This window comes from Haliotis cracherodii, unplaced genomic scaffold (assembly GCF_022045235.1).
Source record: "Haliotis cracherodii isolate W230 unplaced genomic scaffold, xgHalCrac1.p SCAF_12, whole genome shotgun sequence".
In the NCBI taxonomy this organism is placed as follows: Eukaryota; Metazoa; Mollusca; class Gastropoda; order Lepetellida; family Haliotidae; genus Haliotis; species Haliotis cracherodii.
The window spans coordinates 11,943,975-11,962,907 of record NW_027266267.1 but is presented as its reverse complement, the minus strand read 5'-3'; the positions used below and the strand labels follow the sequence as shown (position 1 = coordinate 11,962,907).

General features: G+C 39.8%; 1 protein-coding gene across 1 annotated transcript; it reads right to left on the bottom strand.

The window, feature by feature from the left end:
* Nucleotides 1-2,930: 2,930 nt before the first annotated feature.
* On the bottom strand, nt 2,931-17,073 carry LOC139457547 (contactin-1-like). Its single transcript, XM_071238924.1, has 11 exons — nt 16,971-17,073; nt 13,421-13,747; nt 12,469-12,744; nt 11,604-11,858; nt 8,624-8,896; nt 7,459-7,755; nt 6,899-7,201; nt 6,424-6,540; nt 4,210-4,240; nt 3,916-3,980; nt 2,931-3,146 (listed from the first exon to the last, which is right to left on the bottom strand). Exons 1-11 carry the CDS (start codon nt 17,071-17,073, stop codon nt 3,016-3,018), a joined length of 2,178 nt encoding a protein of 725 aa, XP_071095025.1. The 3' UTR covers nt 2,931-3,015.
* Nucleotides 17,074-18,933: the final 1,860 nt, after the last annotated feature.

The following is an 18,933-nucleotide window of genomic DNA, read 5'->3' as shown; positions in this document are numbered from 1 at the left end:
TTACCAGATGAGTTAATATTATTGTGAATTGTTCATTTCATTTCAACAAAAGCATGCTTGGCACTAAATGCATTGTTAAGGCTAAAATGTTTAAAGTAACAAAATGCATATTTAGGAGGTTTTCAAGAAATATTTCTTTACTATGAGCAAGTCCTTCATGGGAGATGTAGAAAATAACGGTACAAATATATGATAAAATGGCTAACTTGGATCACGACCTTTCTCATACTAAGATACTGAAAAAGTTGTTTTTGCTCGTACTATCCATACTTAAATACTAGTATTTGATCATGCCTGAAGTCCAAACCTTGAACCTAGTAGAGAGGATATGTACCATGTCATATATAAAGTCTGCTACAAGGTGAAATCATTGGACGTCAATCATTAATGTTATTAATAACAACACTTTGATAAAGTGTTGAATAACAATCCGCGTGCAGACGCATACAACTTTGCACACTTAAATCCTCAAACCGCGGTGTTGGTATTATTAGTTGTACTTGATAGTATTGACATAGGTCGTTGTAGTGCACGTGAATAGAGGCGATCACGTGTACTTTGAGAATGTAATATCCTGTATTAGGAAGAAACATTGTTTTTAGCGAGGCTTGACAACATGTTTTTGTGACAGTGGAGTAACTACATATAAGCCAGTGACTACGAGCGGTGATATTCAGCAGTGGATACATCTCGGACAAGGTCGGCACGTCCCTGAGCACGTACGAGTATAAATATTGTCTATCATACACACATATATCTTATTTTGCCACACTAACAAATCAACCATTGATGTATGAACAGATGCTATACCTAAAAACTATGTTGTCTACCGTTAAAGTCATCTGACCCAGTTGGCAAACGTCGTATGGCCGATAATGCATTTTTAATTTGGTGTTATATACACTGGATCTTCTCTTTCGACTAGCTCAGACATTATTGTGGAAAGTTCAATACCGCCTGTCTTTGTCATCGCTCAAGCCTTGGAAGTTTTTCTCTTGTAAGAATCGTGCTGATATATTTGATATCAAAAGACGCTTTGGTGAGATCCTTTGTGTTTCCAGGTTTGGGGGAATGTTATGTAAGGATACTGGAGAATGTGTACATGTATAAGTTATTTATCATTGTGCATCATCGGTGGGTGAATAATTTAGAATGTGATAAAATCTGTACATGGGTACAATGTGTGAAGCCCATTCCAGGTTTACCCCGCTGTAATATTGCTGGAATATAGCTTAAAAATTGCATAAAAACATACTCACTCATTTTCGCTGAAGAACAAAGTAGCTTCAAGGCCGTCACGTTCACATGAACCTTGTGTTGTACATGCGAATTTAACACTGCAGAAGGTGGGGAACAAACAACTCAGTCTGCTTGACATGTGATATATTTATTAAAGTACATAGTTTATATAGTAGTGTTGTAGATTTATAACAGAGATTTTCTTATGGTCTGTCTTGTCAAACCTCGAGAAGAAAACATGATGATTAACCAGCTGTTAAAACTGTGATCGTTGCCAAACACCAACATAATAAACGGGAAGGAGAATCATCCTGAACTTAGTGTCTGGAAACAGAGGGGAGGGGAAATGGGGTTTAAAAAGACTGTCATGATCATTGCACTGCATAGCGACGTACACGTATGTGTATGTGTCGCTGCATGTACGTATCTAGACTTATGCCAGTTATATAGTGCTGGTGTGAAGAGATACTCAGACATATTGTACTGTATCTCCTTATTGCCGAGTGCCAGGCAGGGTAACAACAAGTACCATCATTTTATGTCTTCTGATACCACTGACATTCCGTTTGACCACCACGCAAGCAATCACGGAAACAAGATACACTCAATGCTTATTACATTTTAGGAAAAAACATGTCAGCACTGTCAGCAATGATGTTTCCAATGGTGGGAAACATTCGGATCGTGACATAGACTCTGTGAGTTGATCGTCACAGCTGGTGTCAGGTATTATCATAATCTTCTTGTTGCAACAGGTAACGGATATCAAGAGGCTCCAAATGAAGGAAGTAAGACTGATAATAATGTACATGCTAAAAATCATATTTATATTTTGAGCGTATACAGTTTGTTGAACAATTGTTTAGCTGAGTGAGTTAGCTAACCGTGCTTTGGTGAGTATTATTATCAGGGCTTGTCAACTTTGGTGAAACTCACGAGCATGGGTATGAAGCTGACAAACCTAGAATTATAAAGAGGGCGAATCTTGTATTCGAACCGAAGCTCGTCGTTTTCTGGTACGTCCAAGCAAAGCAGATGTACAAAGAGAACTGAGTGACGATTGGGTAATGCTGCCCCTCAATCATAACGATAATTCCGCTCACGAGATTGGAAAATAAGTTAATGCTTCATGCGTTCGTCAAGTCTACTCTGAGGCTTCATGTGTATACTACGTCGTGGCATCTGTGTTTGTGAAACCCGCCGTACTGTTCCCTACTGCACAGCGCTTTAGTGACTACAGCTATATCTGACCATCCTCAGAGAATACAGAATCTCTCTTAAGCTGTCTTTAAAAATATGTATATGTATAATATTGTAAATATGTATAAGTTTCTGGAAATAAGATTGTTTTGGTGAAACAATGTACATCTCTGAAATCAAATATAGTTTAAGAAAAAGCAATGTAATTGCAGTTTGGTTGCTTAGCGATTGTAGATCTTATTGGGTAATGAGTTTAACGCAGCTGTGTAAGAATTGTTCAGTTATAGATATGGCGTTAAAGATTGGTGAAGGAGGAAAACTGATTTGATGAAACCAAAGAGCTCAGGTATTGTGCTGAAAAGCTTCGCAGGGTAATCACAACGAATCTGAGATACACACGATCACGGGTGTCTGGCACGCCTAAGGGACGCAACTCGGCACTTCGAATGATGGCGCCTCAGACGCTTTCAATTGAAAAGAGCCAAGACCCCATGGAAGACGTACAATAAGACCTTGTGTGTCTTGTGAATGTGCTGCTTTGTCCTTCGTACACTGTACACTATTTGGTCTTTGCAGTTAGGTCTCATCATCAGCAGACACCGCCATGTTCACGTACTGTTTCTCTAGTTTCTCGTAAGTTGGTGCTTCAGTTGGCGTGTCCCTGTCAGATGTGAGGGCGTCATAAGTGCTGCCAGATGTCCCCGCGCCTGTAATGGTATTATTACACATCAGCCTGTGGTCGCTTCGTGTCGAACCATGCACACTTCAATAAACCAAAATGTAACAAAATTAAGCTCGCAATAAACACTTGCAGTGGGTGATCATTCTTAATCCTCCTCGCATTCATGTGGCCACGATATTTTATGAATCAAGGACATATGACATGCATATAACTGAAACGATCGACGATAATCAGGTGGAAACATTCACGTTCTCAGCAGCTCCTTGTATTTGAAACTTTAGATCAATAATTTCTTTCTTAAGTACCTTTGACAGTCTAATCAAATCCACAATGGCTATTCGAGCTGGTGAAGACTCCCTTACATGTAAATAAGTATGCTAACATCAGAAACCAATGGCGATAAGCCTTACAAATACAAAAATACTAATAATGAGATGTACTTTTCCATCTTTCTCCGTTTGTAGATTATACAGTACAACAATACACCCTTGGTTGAGGCGGATTGGATATATATCTTTTGTTTGTATACACGTGACATTTTCCGCCACATTGGCGAAGGAGCGGTCACGTGTCATTCGACAGAAGCTTATTGACTCCAATCAAATTTTGAATGTGACTTCATGGCTTTGTTATATAATGAACAATTATAGACTTTATTTGAGGCCACTGAGTTTTTTCTTTTAGACCCGAACAAAATAACATCGACTGCAGACTTCCTCCACGGTCAATATTGGTTTATTTTGGTCCAGTAAACAGGTATTTAACTTATATAAAGTCTATAATCCTTGTTTTACCTGACTGACGATGTTGCTGGCGACTTGGCTGGGTTGTCACGGTAGACGCAGCTACTTCATGATATCTGTACAGAAACAGTAGGATCACATTGCAGGACATTCTATTGTGTGTGTCCATATAACATGAATTAACTTTCCTCTGCGAATTACGTTTTATCACAAGTGATATAGTCTATACTGAAATAAAGTTATAACAGAGTTAGTACAATGATCTACACATCTGTTTCGCTTTCATTTCAGCAACAATATGTTTCAGAACTTACTTTTTATATATCAAGAGCAACAAGTACTTACACAGACTCCTCTTCTTTCTGCCTCGACGGATCTGAAAGCACAGATCTCACACATTATAACAGCTTGTACCCGTGTCATGTTCGTAACTATTATTGTGTGATCAAATCCTCCCAGTCATCAATAGTGTATCAACAGTGTGGTGCAGCACATGTTTACATTTTCTTTTTCATATCATTCTAACCACTCCTTACAAAAGAATGAAATATCTAGGCCTACTCAAAATACAGGTATAATTAATACATTGCAAAGTAATCGTTTCCGTAATGAAATTCAGAATTATATATAAATGCGCTCCAACTTGTCAGCGACAAAGCTAGAATTGTATGTTTAAGGTGCGTATTTTTGTTATATAAAAGCAGTGGGAAATGCTCCTCAACTGATATTTTCTTCTTAAAATAATGTGCATTTAATTTAACAAAAATAGAATGATTTGTTTCAGTTACAATGGAATATCCCATCACACCAAACCCACGTTAGTGAAATTAGACCCATTAGTACATGGATAGTATCCCAAGTGGCACTATCAGGAAGAGTGAAGTTGTTTCTTAGCGAGGACTGGTAACTGATTTTACTGGTGCCAGTTTCTCCCATCAGAAAGGCTGTATGGATACTTTGATCACAACGGCAAAGGTGCAGACAAGCTGCACACCCACAGCTAAGTGAACTATCATCCAAGAAGACAGGAAGCTGCCTGGAGATGACACTTCCAAACACAACAGCCTCAGTAATCTTCCGTCCTCAATGTGTTCCGGTACTGATGACCTTCTAGCTATTTCTCCTCAGAAACCTTGTGTCCAGTTGGTATTTCAACATACCACCTTAATTATTTCTTGGTGCTTAAATGTTGAAGAATCTTCTAGGCTGGCAGTATGGCAGGAGCCGCAATTCCCAGCAGACCAAATAATTAGGACACTGCTGAGAAGACCTCCCCATGTAAATGGTTTTCTTTGTATATCAAAAGAGAAATCAAACATATCTGTGATGATTTGCCACTGCATTCCAAGAGATCGTTCAAGAGAGAGATTATCAATAGTTCAAGCTACGAGTTTGAGCTTTAATATCAGCCACGAAAGCCACTGTCTCAGTTCAGAATCTGGTGAGTACACCTATCGGTGAATTTCTGAGATCTGGTCCTTGGGGGAGCTTATAATTCAGCTGAGTCCCTTCATACTTACCACTACAGTCAAATACACTCATTTTCGTAGGTTTCTTAGTTCCGATGGGGAAGATCCCACACCTTTCTTGTTTTTGCTGTCAGCTGATCGCTCAATATCTTGTGTGCATATGCCTTTGAAAAGATGGTCCACATATGAATTGAAATCCTGATGATATCACTCATTCTGTGAGATTTTCTTTGCCATTTCCCAGCTGGTGTGTCGGAGAATGTAACAACTTGCTCCCTGTGAGGTAATTGCAGCTCCACAGGCCATATCCACACACTTCAGATTATCTCATGGAGTAGTCCTACTCGCAAGGTACTGTTCCAATGTAGCACTCACTAAAGATCTCAAACATCTTCTGGAGTAGTAAAATCCTTCACAGTACGTTCGTGTTGGCACACCACAAGACTGCAGTTAAGGGAACGATGAGATTAGTTGAGTGAGTGAGTGAGTTAATGCTTTACGTCACATCGGCAATATTTCAGCCATATCGTGACGATGAGATTAGTTGAGGCCGGTACTAGTATTAAGTGGTTCGCTGACTATCCATACATGTATATATAAAGGACCATATCCTTGCGATGGAATACCTTCTTGTGGCTGCAAGAGTTACGTCATATTTACAAGCTAATATCAGACCGGCACTCTAGTATCCTATTCTGACCATAGGTTTTTGACAATGTCCAACTGGTTTCTCAGTAAAAGCTCTTGGAAGTGGAGCTGCATTTTCATCACCCTAAATGGTGTACCATCCACGTCTGAGGTCCCTATGCTGCCATCACCAGGCATCATTTGTGGCCTTATGATGCGGGAGATTAGATGAAAGTTTCCATCGTGTACAGTTGAGAATGAACTTGACATAACCTTTACCAGTCCGCTTCCTCAGACAACTTTCAACATCTTTCCATAGCAACCAAACTACATTGTCTGTCCATTAAGTATCTTCCCTTATTTCTGAGTGAACTGTCATCCATATCATGTGGCAATATCATGAGCTAGTGCTTTGTCTCAGGGAGACGTGCATATCTCATCTTGATAAGTTATATAAACATACCATTCTTCAGTGACAGTCGCTTCTTCCTGCAGATACAAACTATAGCCAGGGATACTGCTACAGCAACTACCGCAACAACAAGGCCAACCCCCACGCCTGCACCGAACGATAGCTCACCTGAATACAGAAAAAAATATTTTGTGTTTTGATAGCTTCATCTATCAAAACAAAGTCATCGGCTGGAAATATGATAAGGATTTGAATTTTGAATATTGAACACCCACGTTAGAACAATAAATATTTTCGCTTTTTCTTTTAGTCTGACTAGAAGTGTATCACATTTTACCTGCTTCATTGTATTCTCAAACCATTGAAGGATATGAAAACTTCAATAACAATCAAGGCGTAATGGAAGTTTAATGATCATCTTTCTATAATCATCGATAAATTAAGGACACGTTTATTGGCTAGGTTATAAACGTGAGCACAAAAAAATCAAACCATGAAAAGCTAAAATACTATCTGTGTGACCTACAATTGTCGACTGCAACAGTGAATGATGTACATGATGCCGTCACTGGTGGCGTCCTAGCAGCGCCCTCTGCAGCATAGAGCCTGAAGAAGACGGTCCTGTCTCCAGACTCAGGTAGCTGCACCTGTCTCATCATACCATCACTTTCAACAGTAGCGGAGACTGTGGTCCAGTTAGCCTGTGGCAGTCTTTGTTCCACCAGGAACCCTACGCCTCTTGTCTCATCATCACCACCTGGTGTCCACCGAAGGATGTAGCTGCCGGCTTTGTTTTGACACTGGAAGTTCTCCGGTACAGAAAGCGGTGCTGTATGTGATGAGGGACATAGTATAGATTGAACAAGGAAACGACGTGGAGCTTCATGATATAATCACAAGAAAACAATCACTCTCTGGGTGTGTATATGAGTGTGTTATCAGTCAAACATTAATTTGTTACAGTTGTCCTTTGCAAACATGGACACAAACAATAACATACCTTAATAAGTTTCCTATAATAGTGTTTCTGTAAAACTTCTTATACTGCAAGTAAAAGGCGAGTTCAATTATTTCCTTCAAATCTACCTTTCTTTATAAGTTGAAATTGCATTCGGAATCTTCCAAGTGTGTTTGTGACGTTTACATAATACACTCCATAATCCGTCTCTTCGACAATATCTGTGACAATATATGACGTCATGGCTTCGTCGTACTGACGCCATTTTGACAGGTCGACAGGTTCTGCACTACCTCCATTCTGTTTAAACCAGGTGAAGGTCGGTTGTGGAAAGGCCAGGATGTACACCTGTAATCTGATTGGCTGTCCTATGTCAACATTCACGTCCCTCCTTGTGGGGTATTGGAAATTGAGCCGTGGGGAACCTTCAATGTATAAAGTAGATATGTTTATGTCTTTCTTCCATTAAAATATTTGCTGTCATGTATTTTATTGCAATGGAAGTGACTTAATAGTTCTAGACATGATGAGTCATCAATGCATTTACTAAATACAATGCTGAAATTATTTCTATTTGCAAAATGAAAAATCAACACCTCGACATGTCATGGGTATATTAATTGGAAATAACATATACATAGATATTCAGATTTGATTGCGTTGCAAATAAAAGCGACTAAACTATTTCCATAATCTCTGCTAAAAGCAGTTGATTGTATGATTCCGACTACATCATGAACATCTGTTTATGAATAAGAATCAATTAGTGATGACACCAGATGTTCCTGAAAAGGTGAGCTTATCCTGCCTCACCGAAAACACCCGTCAAAAAAGTGTTTATCTGAACAAACCTGGGAACAGATGATAAAGTCAAAACAGGCAATTGCGTCGGATGTCATCTTTGTCACTGTTGCAACTGCCCTCCACATATCGACTCTAAAGCGTTTAGAAAGCCTTTCTGAGACCTTGAATGCTGTAACCCGGATCAAACAACTTTGAGAAGAGCTTTTCGTAGAAAGAGCATGATCGATTGTTCCTCATCAAAGGCTGGAGCTGCTGGAATATTGCTGGCTTAGGAAAGTTGAATAAAAAAACGTTAACCAGTCTCCACTATCGTCATCCTTCTTGTCAAATACATCGCTTCCTTACAGTAAGAGGATATGAGTCTACATATGACCTACTGAGTTCCTATAATATTTTCAGTCAATATTTCTTCCAGGTAACGGTCGAAAAGGTGTGTTGCCATGTTGGTTATTGAACAAAATACATTAACAGTCTCATCAAGATACCTACATTTTATATTTACTGTTACTGATGCTGTCGTTTCACCAACTATGTTTCTTGCAAGACACGTGTAGACGCTGCCGTCAAGACAATCCGCTCCAGTCCAGTTGAAACTGGCGGTGGCTGCCTCTGTCACGTGGCTCAGTCGAATAGTGCCGTTCATGATGGATATGCTGGAGAAAGGATTACTGTCTACTGCGCATGACAGAACCACAAAACCCCTTTCATCAACTTCAGCAGTGTCCGACTGTCCATTAGCCATTAAAACTGCAGATGGTATATCTGAAGAGAGAAAGACAGACTTAAATTACACGTGTGCTATGAACACCAGCGTTAGTTGATGTTTGTTTGTTTTTTGTTTTACGCCGCACTTCCAGCTATATGACGTCGATCTGTAAATAATCGAGTCTGGACCAGACAATCCAGTGATTGACATCATAAGCATCGATCCACGCAATTGTGATACGGTGACATTCATCAACCATGTCAGCGAGCCTGACCATCCGATCCCGTTAGTTGAATCTTACGACAAGCATTGTCGCCTTTTAAAGCGTGCATGGGTTGCTGAAGACCCCGGATCTCAGTATGAGTTGAAATGAAATGGGTCTTGTCTTAATTATGAGCATCACAAAACATTATATGTATCTATACCTCGGTTTAGATAAAACGAAAATGGCAACACAAAAGTAGGATGCTGGAAAATGCAAACCATCGTTGCTATCTATAAACATCAAAGTCTTAAGAATGTGTGGTATTAAGTACGGCTATCTGTGGTATATCTATTGTTTCAAACAAGCTAATTCCAGAATTTCTATTTTAGCTTCTAGGTCCTTATATCATGTGTTGTCTGTTTCAATTATTCCCAGCAACGCATGACACTTTGGGTTACAATGAATCGTAAAATCTGACTTAAGGAATGGGATGATGAGGCTACGTGACGTGATGGTGTCCTCCCATTGATTAGACGTCCCAATAGTTAGACAGCTTATAACAACACTTTAAACGGTTGAGTGCACACTAATCCTTATGCTTGTTACCTCAGACTTTAAAATGGAATAGTCCAGATAAGATCTGACAAACAAAGCAAAGCAGCTTTAAAAAGATACTTTAATATTACACTTAACATTCAATGACACTTTACATTTGATAAATTTTATACAGTTTGTAACAACACATTTTGACAGTTTTGGGTAATGTACACGTTACATTTAATAACTTTAACAGTTTATTTATCCCAGACGAAGCAAGTGTCCACAAAGATCTAAATACCCAATAGCAGACTTGTCACCCTGCTGCAGCTGATCTTTGAGGCGTACCAGGCGGTTCTCTGTCTCTCTGTAGATTCTCTTGCGGCAGCGTGGTGCCGCACCAAAATTCACTTGCATCACCTAAGTCCTTTCACTGAACTCGACTTTCTTCAGGCGGATGGTTATGTTCCGACTGATTGCGAAGAAAGTCACCGACAGTCGTACATTTCCCATTGCACGTCTTGACGAAACATCTCCAATGTGTGCAGGTTTGCCTCTCGCGGTTTCTGTTGTAAATATATCCATCTAATATCAACTGCTTATACTTCCAAGCCGAGAGGTGATGTACTCTACTTTCCTTTAACCAGCCATATTGATACTGATAATGACATTACGTACACCAAGATAATTTTTATTTGTTTGATGAGTAGATAATCTAAACTCAACTCCTTCAACTGATCATACAGTAAGACAATTAAGCTATTCCATAGTTTACATAGTTAATCTCATGCCTATTGAACCTGTGCTGAGAGTAAGGTAATTTAGGTTAATTAAACGAAATTGTAACATATATACTCCCTAAACTGTGAGTCCCCTAGCCCTACTCAGTACTTTAATCTAATTAGGACTGATCCATTACACCTGTAGGTATATTCCCACTTTGCCTAAATAAAAATGTCTAACAATTGGGACGTCTAACTAATGGGATGTCTAACAAATGGGATATAACCGACTTGATTGTTCTACAAGTTGTATGTTTAGTCGTTTGTCATCCTTACTGGCGTGGATCGATGCTTATTGTTGTATGGCTGTGGATTTTATTGTTTATTAACAATAATTGTAGCTGTGTTACATTGTTTCTGTTTTGATTCGCTCACTGTATTGTGCTTTGACAGTGATAAGTCGTCAGGAAGTTTCTATATTTAGATGCTATTGTAGTGTGTAAACTACCGGTCCGGTACCCTGCGGATGATGATAGTGTGTGATAGAAACATGTGGAATATTCTGGTACAACTAGACTAGTGATTGTATTGTGTTGAAATATCCAGTAGTTAGAATATAAGGGAACAAGATCGTGTAAACGCATCTCTCACCTTTTCATCACATTAATACCAGATTTCTTGTGTGGATCACTCATCATCTCTGAATTCCTGTCTTGGCCCATCTCGGAAGTTTTGATCGATGTCGCCCCTGGGTGAGTATATTTTATTATCACTAACTTTCGCCATCATGACTCTATTTTTGTATTTGATACTGACCACTGCCGTCATATTAAGTGTTGCCACTGGATATTGTTCCACCACTCTACTGTGTACTGCCAATGTAATTGCTGTGCAGTATTTTGTGTTGATTTGTTAACTTTGCTTATTTAGTAATACGCTTGTGGATTGTATACCGTTTGTTGTTTGTTTGTTAGTTTCACACTGAGTTCTTTTACGAACAGATTTCTGTGTTAACATATAACCTCAATTTGGGAATTGACATGTGACATCATTATGTCAACCACCGGATTGTCTGATCAATGCACTATGTCTTATAGACATGATTTGTTTGTTTGTTGGTCAACGCCGTTTGTTGTTCAATCGTTCCTGTACCATTGATTGCCAACATCAGCATCGATCAAAGCATTTAAGATAATATGGCATGCATCAACCAAGTCAGGGAGGCTGACCATCCGATCCCGTTTGTCGCCTTTTATCACAAGCATGGTTTACTCTAACAAGAAATACTGCCATACATACATTGGACATCAAGTGAAACAGCAGGACTCTGTGTTATGCCATATAGGTTTGTCGCCGTGCACACGTAGCTGCCAGCCATGGACCTGTTTGCTGCTCCAAGACTGAGGACCTGTCCAGTCACGACTGTCTGAGATCCTTGTTTCCAGGAATATGAGCATGCAGGTCGACACGTGCTGACACACGTGACCTGGGGTACGACGTCAGCCTCCTTGACTTGTACAGATGTTGAAGAGATGCTAATATTGTACGGAGGATCTGTAAGATCAGTGCTACGAATCAATTCAAACGCCCAAACTTGGCTTTTAGTTACATAAACGAAAGTAATTGCAATTCGATTGTAAAGTCAAATAATTAGAAATAAAACTCAATACTGAATACGTTCTTCTAAACTTTACATTCGTATCATCAAGGAGAAACACATGTGTCGTTTAAGAATATAAATATATATAGTGTTACACTATGATCAATTCAAACTCAAAGCCTTGTTTTATATATATTACAAACCAAGCAACACTTTCCCAACACACACGTACAGTAGTCTATTTATAAAAACGTAACTTGACACGTGCCTTCCAAATAGCATATTCATCATTACAGGGTATTCAAGACTTTTGTTCAGCAAGTAGTATTTCACTATTGAGTATTTATATATACATTATGAACCTTCCACTTTGTGCTGTACAGGCAAGTTAGGAACAGTATAATCCATCTTTGTTCAGCTTTTATTGTTGAAATATTGTTCAGGGTGAAGGTATCCTTGGCATGCAGTTCAAAGTTGAAGACATTCCACTGTGGTTACACTGTCTAACAATAAGTACCACCACCATACAGATGAATATCTGTCAACCTATAGTTATATACTTACAGTCAGGAGTTATCATCAGAACGTCACTGTCTCTTCCCAAACCCCGATCCTCTGTCACGTGACAGGTGAACCCTGGTGGGTCATGACTCTCAACCGGAACTGTTAGACTAGCGCCACCTGGCAAGGTAATGTTGAGACCATCTATCTTCCAGGTGTAGGTGAAGGTCAGTCCATGATCTGCAGGTAGTGTTGTAGATGTAGACGAGCACGTCAACGTGACGTTCCTGCCAACCACGGGAGTAGATTGCAGTGATATGACTGGCTTGGTCGGCTCATCTGGAATGAATGTTGGCACTCTTTTACAAGAAACACACATTCTGGGAGAAGGAGTGTACAATGTAGTATAAATCTACTGTGATAGGTCGTTTAATCCGTTATGACGGCTTGTAGTAACATTACCTTGTACTCACTGTCATATGCCACGTCCCTGAACATCTTCATAATTGTATAACGTTATAACTGTCACAACTGTCTTCACTTATATGCATCAATTTATAACTGGTTACATTGTATATATAAACAAGGAGCCCTGAAACGCTTTGTGTTTAAAATACAGAAGTTGTTGTCCAGAATACTTCTTTCTGTGGTTACATCCAACTTCTAAGTGCCCAAGAAGACTCTCAAGTACACGCATGTATTATGCTCATGTCAGTATTTGAGTAATTGGATGTTTTTATTATACCTCAGTGAACAACATTCGAACTACATAATGGTTGCCTGTACATTATTCGAGACAACCCAAACAATCAGGGGATAATGACACACAATTAGTATACTTTCTATTCGGATTTGAGTTGGCTCCTGCTACAGACACGGGGGAAACATATTCATATGCCACAGCTGTTCAATGTGTACGTATATGGTTGTGGAAACAGGACCAAACTTTTCCTCGCTAGCTATCATGGATTATGAATATCAACATGCATTGATTTATAAAATGTAAACAACATACCGATGACTATAAGCTTCAAGCCACAGTTCGGTATCTGATAGGTGGAACCCGCATTGCTACAATTATAATGTCCTGCATCCGATCTTGTAATATTCTTCAGCACAAATGTGATGTTCCTCGAGGAATAGCTGCCTTCAAAAACTACTCTATCTTTATATGGATCTGTGGCTAGGAATGTCTCTGTTGCTGTAACAACAAAAGCTGTTAGCCCATTTGGTGTAACAAAGAAGAATGTAGATCCTGCCCCAAGACCACCTTGTGGGATGATGAAGCTGACTGTACTGTTATCTCCAGGGGAGGCGATGGCTGTAGTCTGACTCTCAGCATCTGAGGATGGAAATGTAGGGCTAAAAGTGGAATTGCATTGATATACACTCACCTAGAACAATGAGCGTCTGTCCACAGTTCGGAATGATATCGGTCAGTCCTCCTCTACCACACGTGTACGTCCCAGCGTCAGATCTGCTGACATTGCTCATATCAAACATCACAAGCCCCGCCGACAAGTTCCCACTGAAGTTGACACGGGCTTCATATGAAAGAGCAACAAGGTGCCAGTTTGCTGTGTTAGCGAGGAGGATGCCAGTTCCATTTGGGTTAAGCACATACATTAGACTGACCGATGCCCCTTCGGGTAACTGCCACCTGAATCTGGCCGTGTCCGTCTCTCTAACGATAACACTCTCACCATCTGTGACTAGAAAAAGTCGACTTTTCAACATATTAAACACAAATACCCAAACGTTTCAAATTTGTATAAAACCTGTGTAAGTGCAATTTGAGAATGTGAAATATCGCGAAGGAGTCCATGCAATCTCAACGACCACTTCAACATAAAGTCAGTTAGCATGCATGGGTCCTGCCACGCAAGCAAACACTGTTTATCTGGAACAGTGAGGAATTGATGGATGTTTTCAAGTTGTATTTTATCTTATAAAAAAATTCAATAGAATTTGCACAAAACCGTTTCCTGTGTGTGTTATACAGTCTTGTTAACAATGGTAGTATTCATGGTATTCTCTCTTACCTGTTCTTCGTTTAGGCCAGGTTAATGACAAGCACATGTATTCGATGTTAGTGGGAATGTTATTAATGATATTGAGGATTTTGGTTTGCTGACTGGAACATCTGCTTCAATGAGAATGTACCTCGTGGTGGCTTACGGCTTCCATTGCGTTTTGAGAGCTGATGATGAGGGGTTGTACTTTAGAGAGTGGTCATGAGAATAGCATGTATATTGTTTGTAGAAAGGTCCAATGTTATTATGGCATAGAATGGATAGTATTATATATATAGAATACTAAACGAGCTCCCGTGTAATACCAATTTTTTGAAACGAGTGAATCGTTGTGGTATCGGACGAACGAAAGCGAGTCGGATACCACAACTATTCACGAGTTTCATAAAATTGGTTTTACACGGGAGCGAGTTTAGCATTTTATTTATGACTTGCCATTTATAACGTTTTTAGAATTAAACTGTTGAGTGTGAATAGGCTGACACCTACACGATCCACGGTATAATCCAATTGAGTTTAACACAATAATACTTCAAACACGTCAAAAGTTGAAAGGTATGAATTTAATACCATACAACGGCACCTTTAGAATTCAGGCGTCCGTTCCACAAAATTATAGTAGCGTTAAGGTTATCGCAAATCACACACTTTAACTTAGACCAACGACTGTCGTTGTGCTACAGTACGATCGCCTTGTGGAACGTGGCCTTGCACCTCAAAGTTTTCAATGACTTCACAATACCCGATGACGTAATTTGTGGAATTTGTGCCATGTGACGTCAGCCTAGCAACAAGGTTGCTGGGGTCATCGAGTGTGCATAAGCTCCTCTCAGTGATCTATCATCTCAACACGCAATGTCGGTGAATAGGTCAAGGGATGTTGAGAGCTTTCAATATTTGTTCTAGAAACGTGTTCCGAGAGTACATACGCGTTTTGGTATTACACAATGTGTAATACAGCTGTATGTTTATTAAACGGGTGATCTCTTCACGGGCAAGTTATTAATGAACTAAAGTTCTAGCCAAAAACGTCTGTTGAACATGTGAAAGTGGTTGACATCAATGTAATGCCATTCATTTCTTGTTAAATGTGACGAGTTAGGTATCGGTTATCTTCCTTTGTTTTCTATTTAATCTGTGATACCACTGTGACATGTGCTATACCGTGTTATTCCTAAATGTGATCAATTCAAAATTATTATGTTTACAGGGTATTCTACTTCTACTTCTTCTACTATCAAAGAAACGGAATAATACTCAACAGCAAGTGAGTGAGTGAGTTAGGAATCGAACCCGGGTCTTCGTCGTGACGAGCGAACGCTTTAACGACTAGGCTACCCGACCGCCGCTCCCCCCCCCCCCCCCCCCCCCCCACACACACACACACACCACACCACACCAACATCCACACCCACAGCCACAGCAAGTCGTACATTCTTGCGAAATCTCGGTGTTTCAGCTGTCACAACCATTCAAATTCCATTTACTACAGCGTCTTATCAAAAGACGTGTTTAAATATGCTACGGAATCAAAATATCATGAAAATCTGTTGATCCCGGGAACAGGAAAGAGGTCCAAATTTCTCCTTATTTTGCATTATGACCTATAGTTGTGTAAGTTTTTCCGTATGGCTAGTATATTCCTGGCGCAGAATCAATTGCAAGGACAACAGTGTGACGTCACAAATACACCCCTACCCACCCACCCAACAACACCCGAACACACGCACACGAACACATGCATGTATAACGCTATATTAGTACAGTTATCCTCAACGGGACTGGTGGTTGGAAATAGTCAGAACGTCGCTTGTACTTGTGACCTACATTGCTGTCAAAGACCCCGTAGTGGCGTCATTGTGTTCGTATGAATGCCATATATACATGACTGGTGAATTATTGCTGGACAAATAATACTAAAGCGATATCACCTGTTCACAGAGGGGCTGATATGGTGTCACTGCCAGCGGATTAACTTCCTCTCATTTCTATGGCCTTGCCTTGAGTTACACATACAATGTGTGCATTATTCAACCAGCGATCGCACAGTGTGTTGCATAGGCCGGTGATAACACTGGTGAATACAGGACAGGGGAACGTCGACACCTCCGATGACCCACATGTTATATGTACACATCGAGTGATCGTTTAGAACAAATCCTTTGTGAACAGCGACATGTATAATTCAGCATGTAACCTGAGGACATCACGTACTACACGTTAGAGGGTTAATGCGTTGAGGCCTGTTTGTTGTTAAGTCCTGTGCACAGCGAATATAATTACATTAGTCAGGTTTTTATTGCTTGAGTTTAACGATAACAAGTCTAAAAGAATATCTTTATTGAAATATTGATCAGAATCTGATTCATTCCAAAGAATAGCATGCACGAGAATATACGTTCTACTGTATAGCATACATTTGAATGTACGTTCTACTGTACAGCATACACCAGAATGTACATTCTGCTTGGCTGTGTGCAGTGAAGCAGTTCAATTGTACTAGTTTCACGAATATAATTCACATATACTCACATCTAGCACCACATGAGATCAGGATAATAATCCACAAATGACGTATTTTGATCTCCATGAAGGATTTTGCACAGACTATGTGTAGACTTCCCTGAACTGACATACACACATGTTGGTATAGTAGTCGGGTATATCTACTTCAGGTGAGCCTTTCAGCTTCCGGGTTGGGTGTACAGGGGTAAGGTCTACTGTGAGTTTGACACAAAGCAACAACACATAAATACCCGTCAACCACGCATTAATATCTATGTCATGTTAAGGCTGTCGTTGTGTACATTATTGTGCCTGTGTGTTAGGGAGTTGGTTTAACGGGGCTTTAAGCAGTATTCAGGTTGTATTACACTGTGTCAGCTTATTGTGGGAGAAAGAGCAAAGTGGCACAGATCGATTGTTGTGAAACCAGCGAGTAAGGATGTTGTGCTGACAGAACAATAATCGTAATCAGAGAGAATTGGGAATCCTGGGACGACTATGGGACGTAGCTCTGTACATTGCCTTAATTGACTGGGTCCTTTCTGACTTCGAATATGCATAATATAAGACATTAGGAAAACATTTAAACTTGAAAACGGAACAAGGATCTATACCGAAAAGCCGCCTTAACAGTTGATAACGAAGTTGTTATCCATAAATTGTGTCTACTTTGTCATCCGTCAGCTTCTAAGTAATGCCTATCAAACAATTCATAACCATGGATGTTAACCCTAGTTAATATTGATGTGAACTTTGTTCATTTCATTTCAACAAGTGGGACTAATGAAAAGCACTAACTGCATAATTAAGACTAAAATGTATAAAATAACAAAATGGATATTTTTTTAGGTTTTCAACAAATATTTCTCTGCTATGAGCAATTCCTTCTTCTGGGATGTAGCTAATAAGAGTACAAAAGGGTGAAAGAGTCAATTTGGGTCACGAACCTTCTCATACTTAGATACTTAGAAAATAATTTTCTTGCATGGGCCATACTTGAAAGTAGACGAAAGGATAGTTTGACAAATGTAATTTATAAAGTCTGCTACAAGGCGATACCTTTTGGACGCCAATAATTAAGTATATATGTCAAGTTGCTGCACTATTCATTGCTTTGTACCGATTACTGAATTTGTCTCACTGGGAATTTGACGATGACTCTCTGGCGTCACGCTGATCACGTTACCTGTAACTCCTTGTCACTGACTTAATAGCAAGTCTTTTACACAATCGTGTTATCCATGTAGTCTATTATCAGAATGGGGGGGCACGGGTGGCCCAGTCGTCTAAGGCGCCGCGATTCGCTGTGCAGTGTTGCGTCCCTTGGCCACGCCAGAAACCTATGATTGTGGGTTCGAATCCCGGTTCGCCCCGATTATGTTTCTTGGTTTGTCAGCACCATACCCATGCTCATGGGTTTCACCGAATTGGTAAACGTCTGAGACCTGCATCACTTCGGGCTTTCCTCCCACATTAAGCTGACACGCCGTGTTATAACTGAAATAATGTTAAAAGCGGCGTTAAAACCAACTCACTCACTCACTATTATCAGAATGTTCAATACTTCGATATTGGGAATACAAGCTACTTCACTGATCGCAACCTCTTAACGTGTCCTTTCTAAATAAAATATTACATAACATGTTGCGTGCTGACGCACACAAATATGCAAACTTGCAGCGTGGCGTTGGTCTTAATAGTTGCACTTGATGGTGATGTAGTAAACGTACATAGATGTTACCACGCGAGTGCGTTTTGAGATGGTACTATCCTGTATTAGGAAGAAACATTGTATTGAGCGAAGCTTGACCGCATGCGACATATTCCAATTGAAGCCTGGTTTTTACTATTAACCACATTTTTCACTTATAATGGCAGAACAGAAGAACACCAAGGGAGAGCGGAAGGAATTTCATGAAACGTCTTCATGGTTAATAGCAAGTCTTTTACACACTCGTGTTATAAATGTAGTCTATTATCAGAATGTTCC

Bases quoted from the DNA above. Each gene is read 5' to 3' on its own strand.
- LOC139457547 (XM_071238924.1), bottom strand. From the start codon at position 17,073: ATGTCAGTTCAGGGAAGTCTACACATAGTCTGTGCAAAATCCTTCATG. The intron at 12,745-13,420 runs GTATGTTGTTTA...CATTCATTCCAG, and splicing joins CTTGAAGCTTATAGTCATCG to ATGAGCCGACCAAGCCAGTC. The intron at 11,859-12,468 runs GTAAGTATATAA...CTGATCTTACAG, and splicing joins TCTGATGATAACTCCTGACT to ATCCTCCGTACAATATTAGC.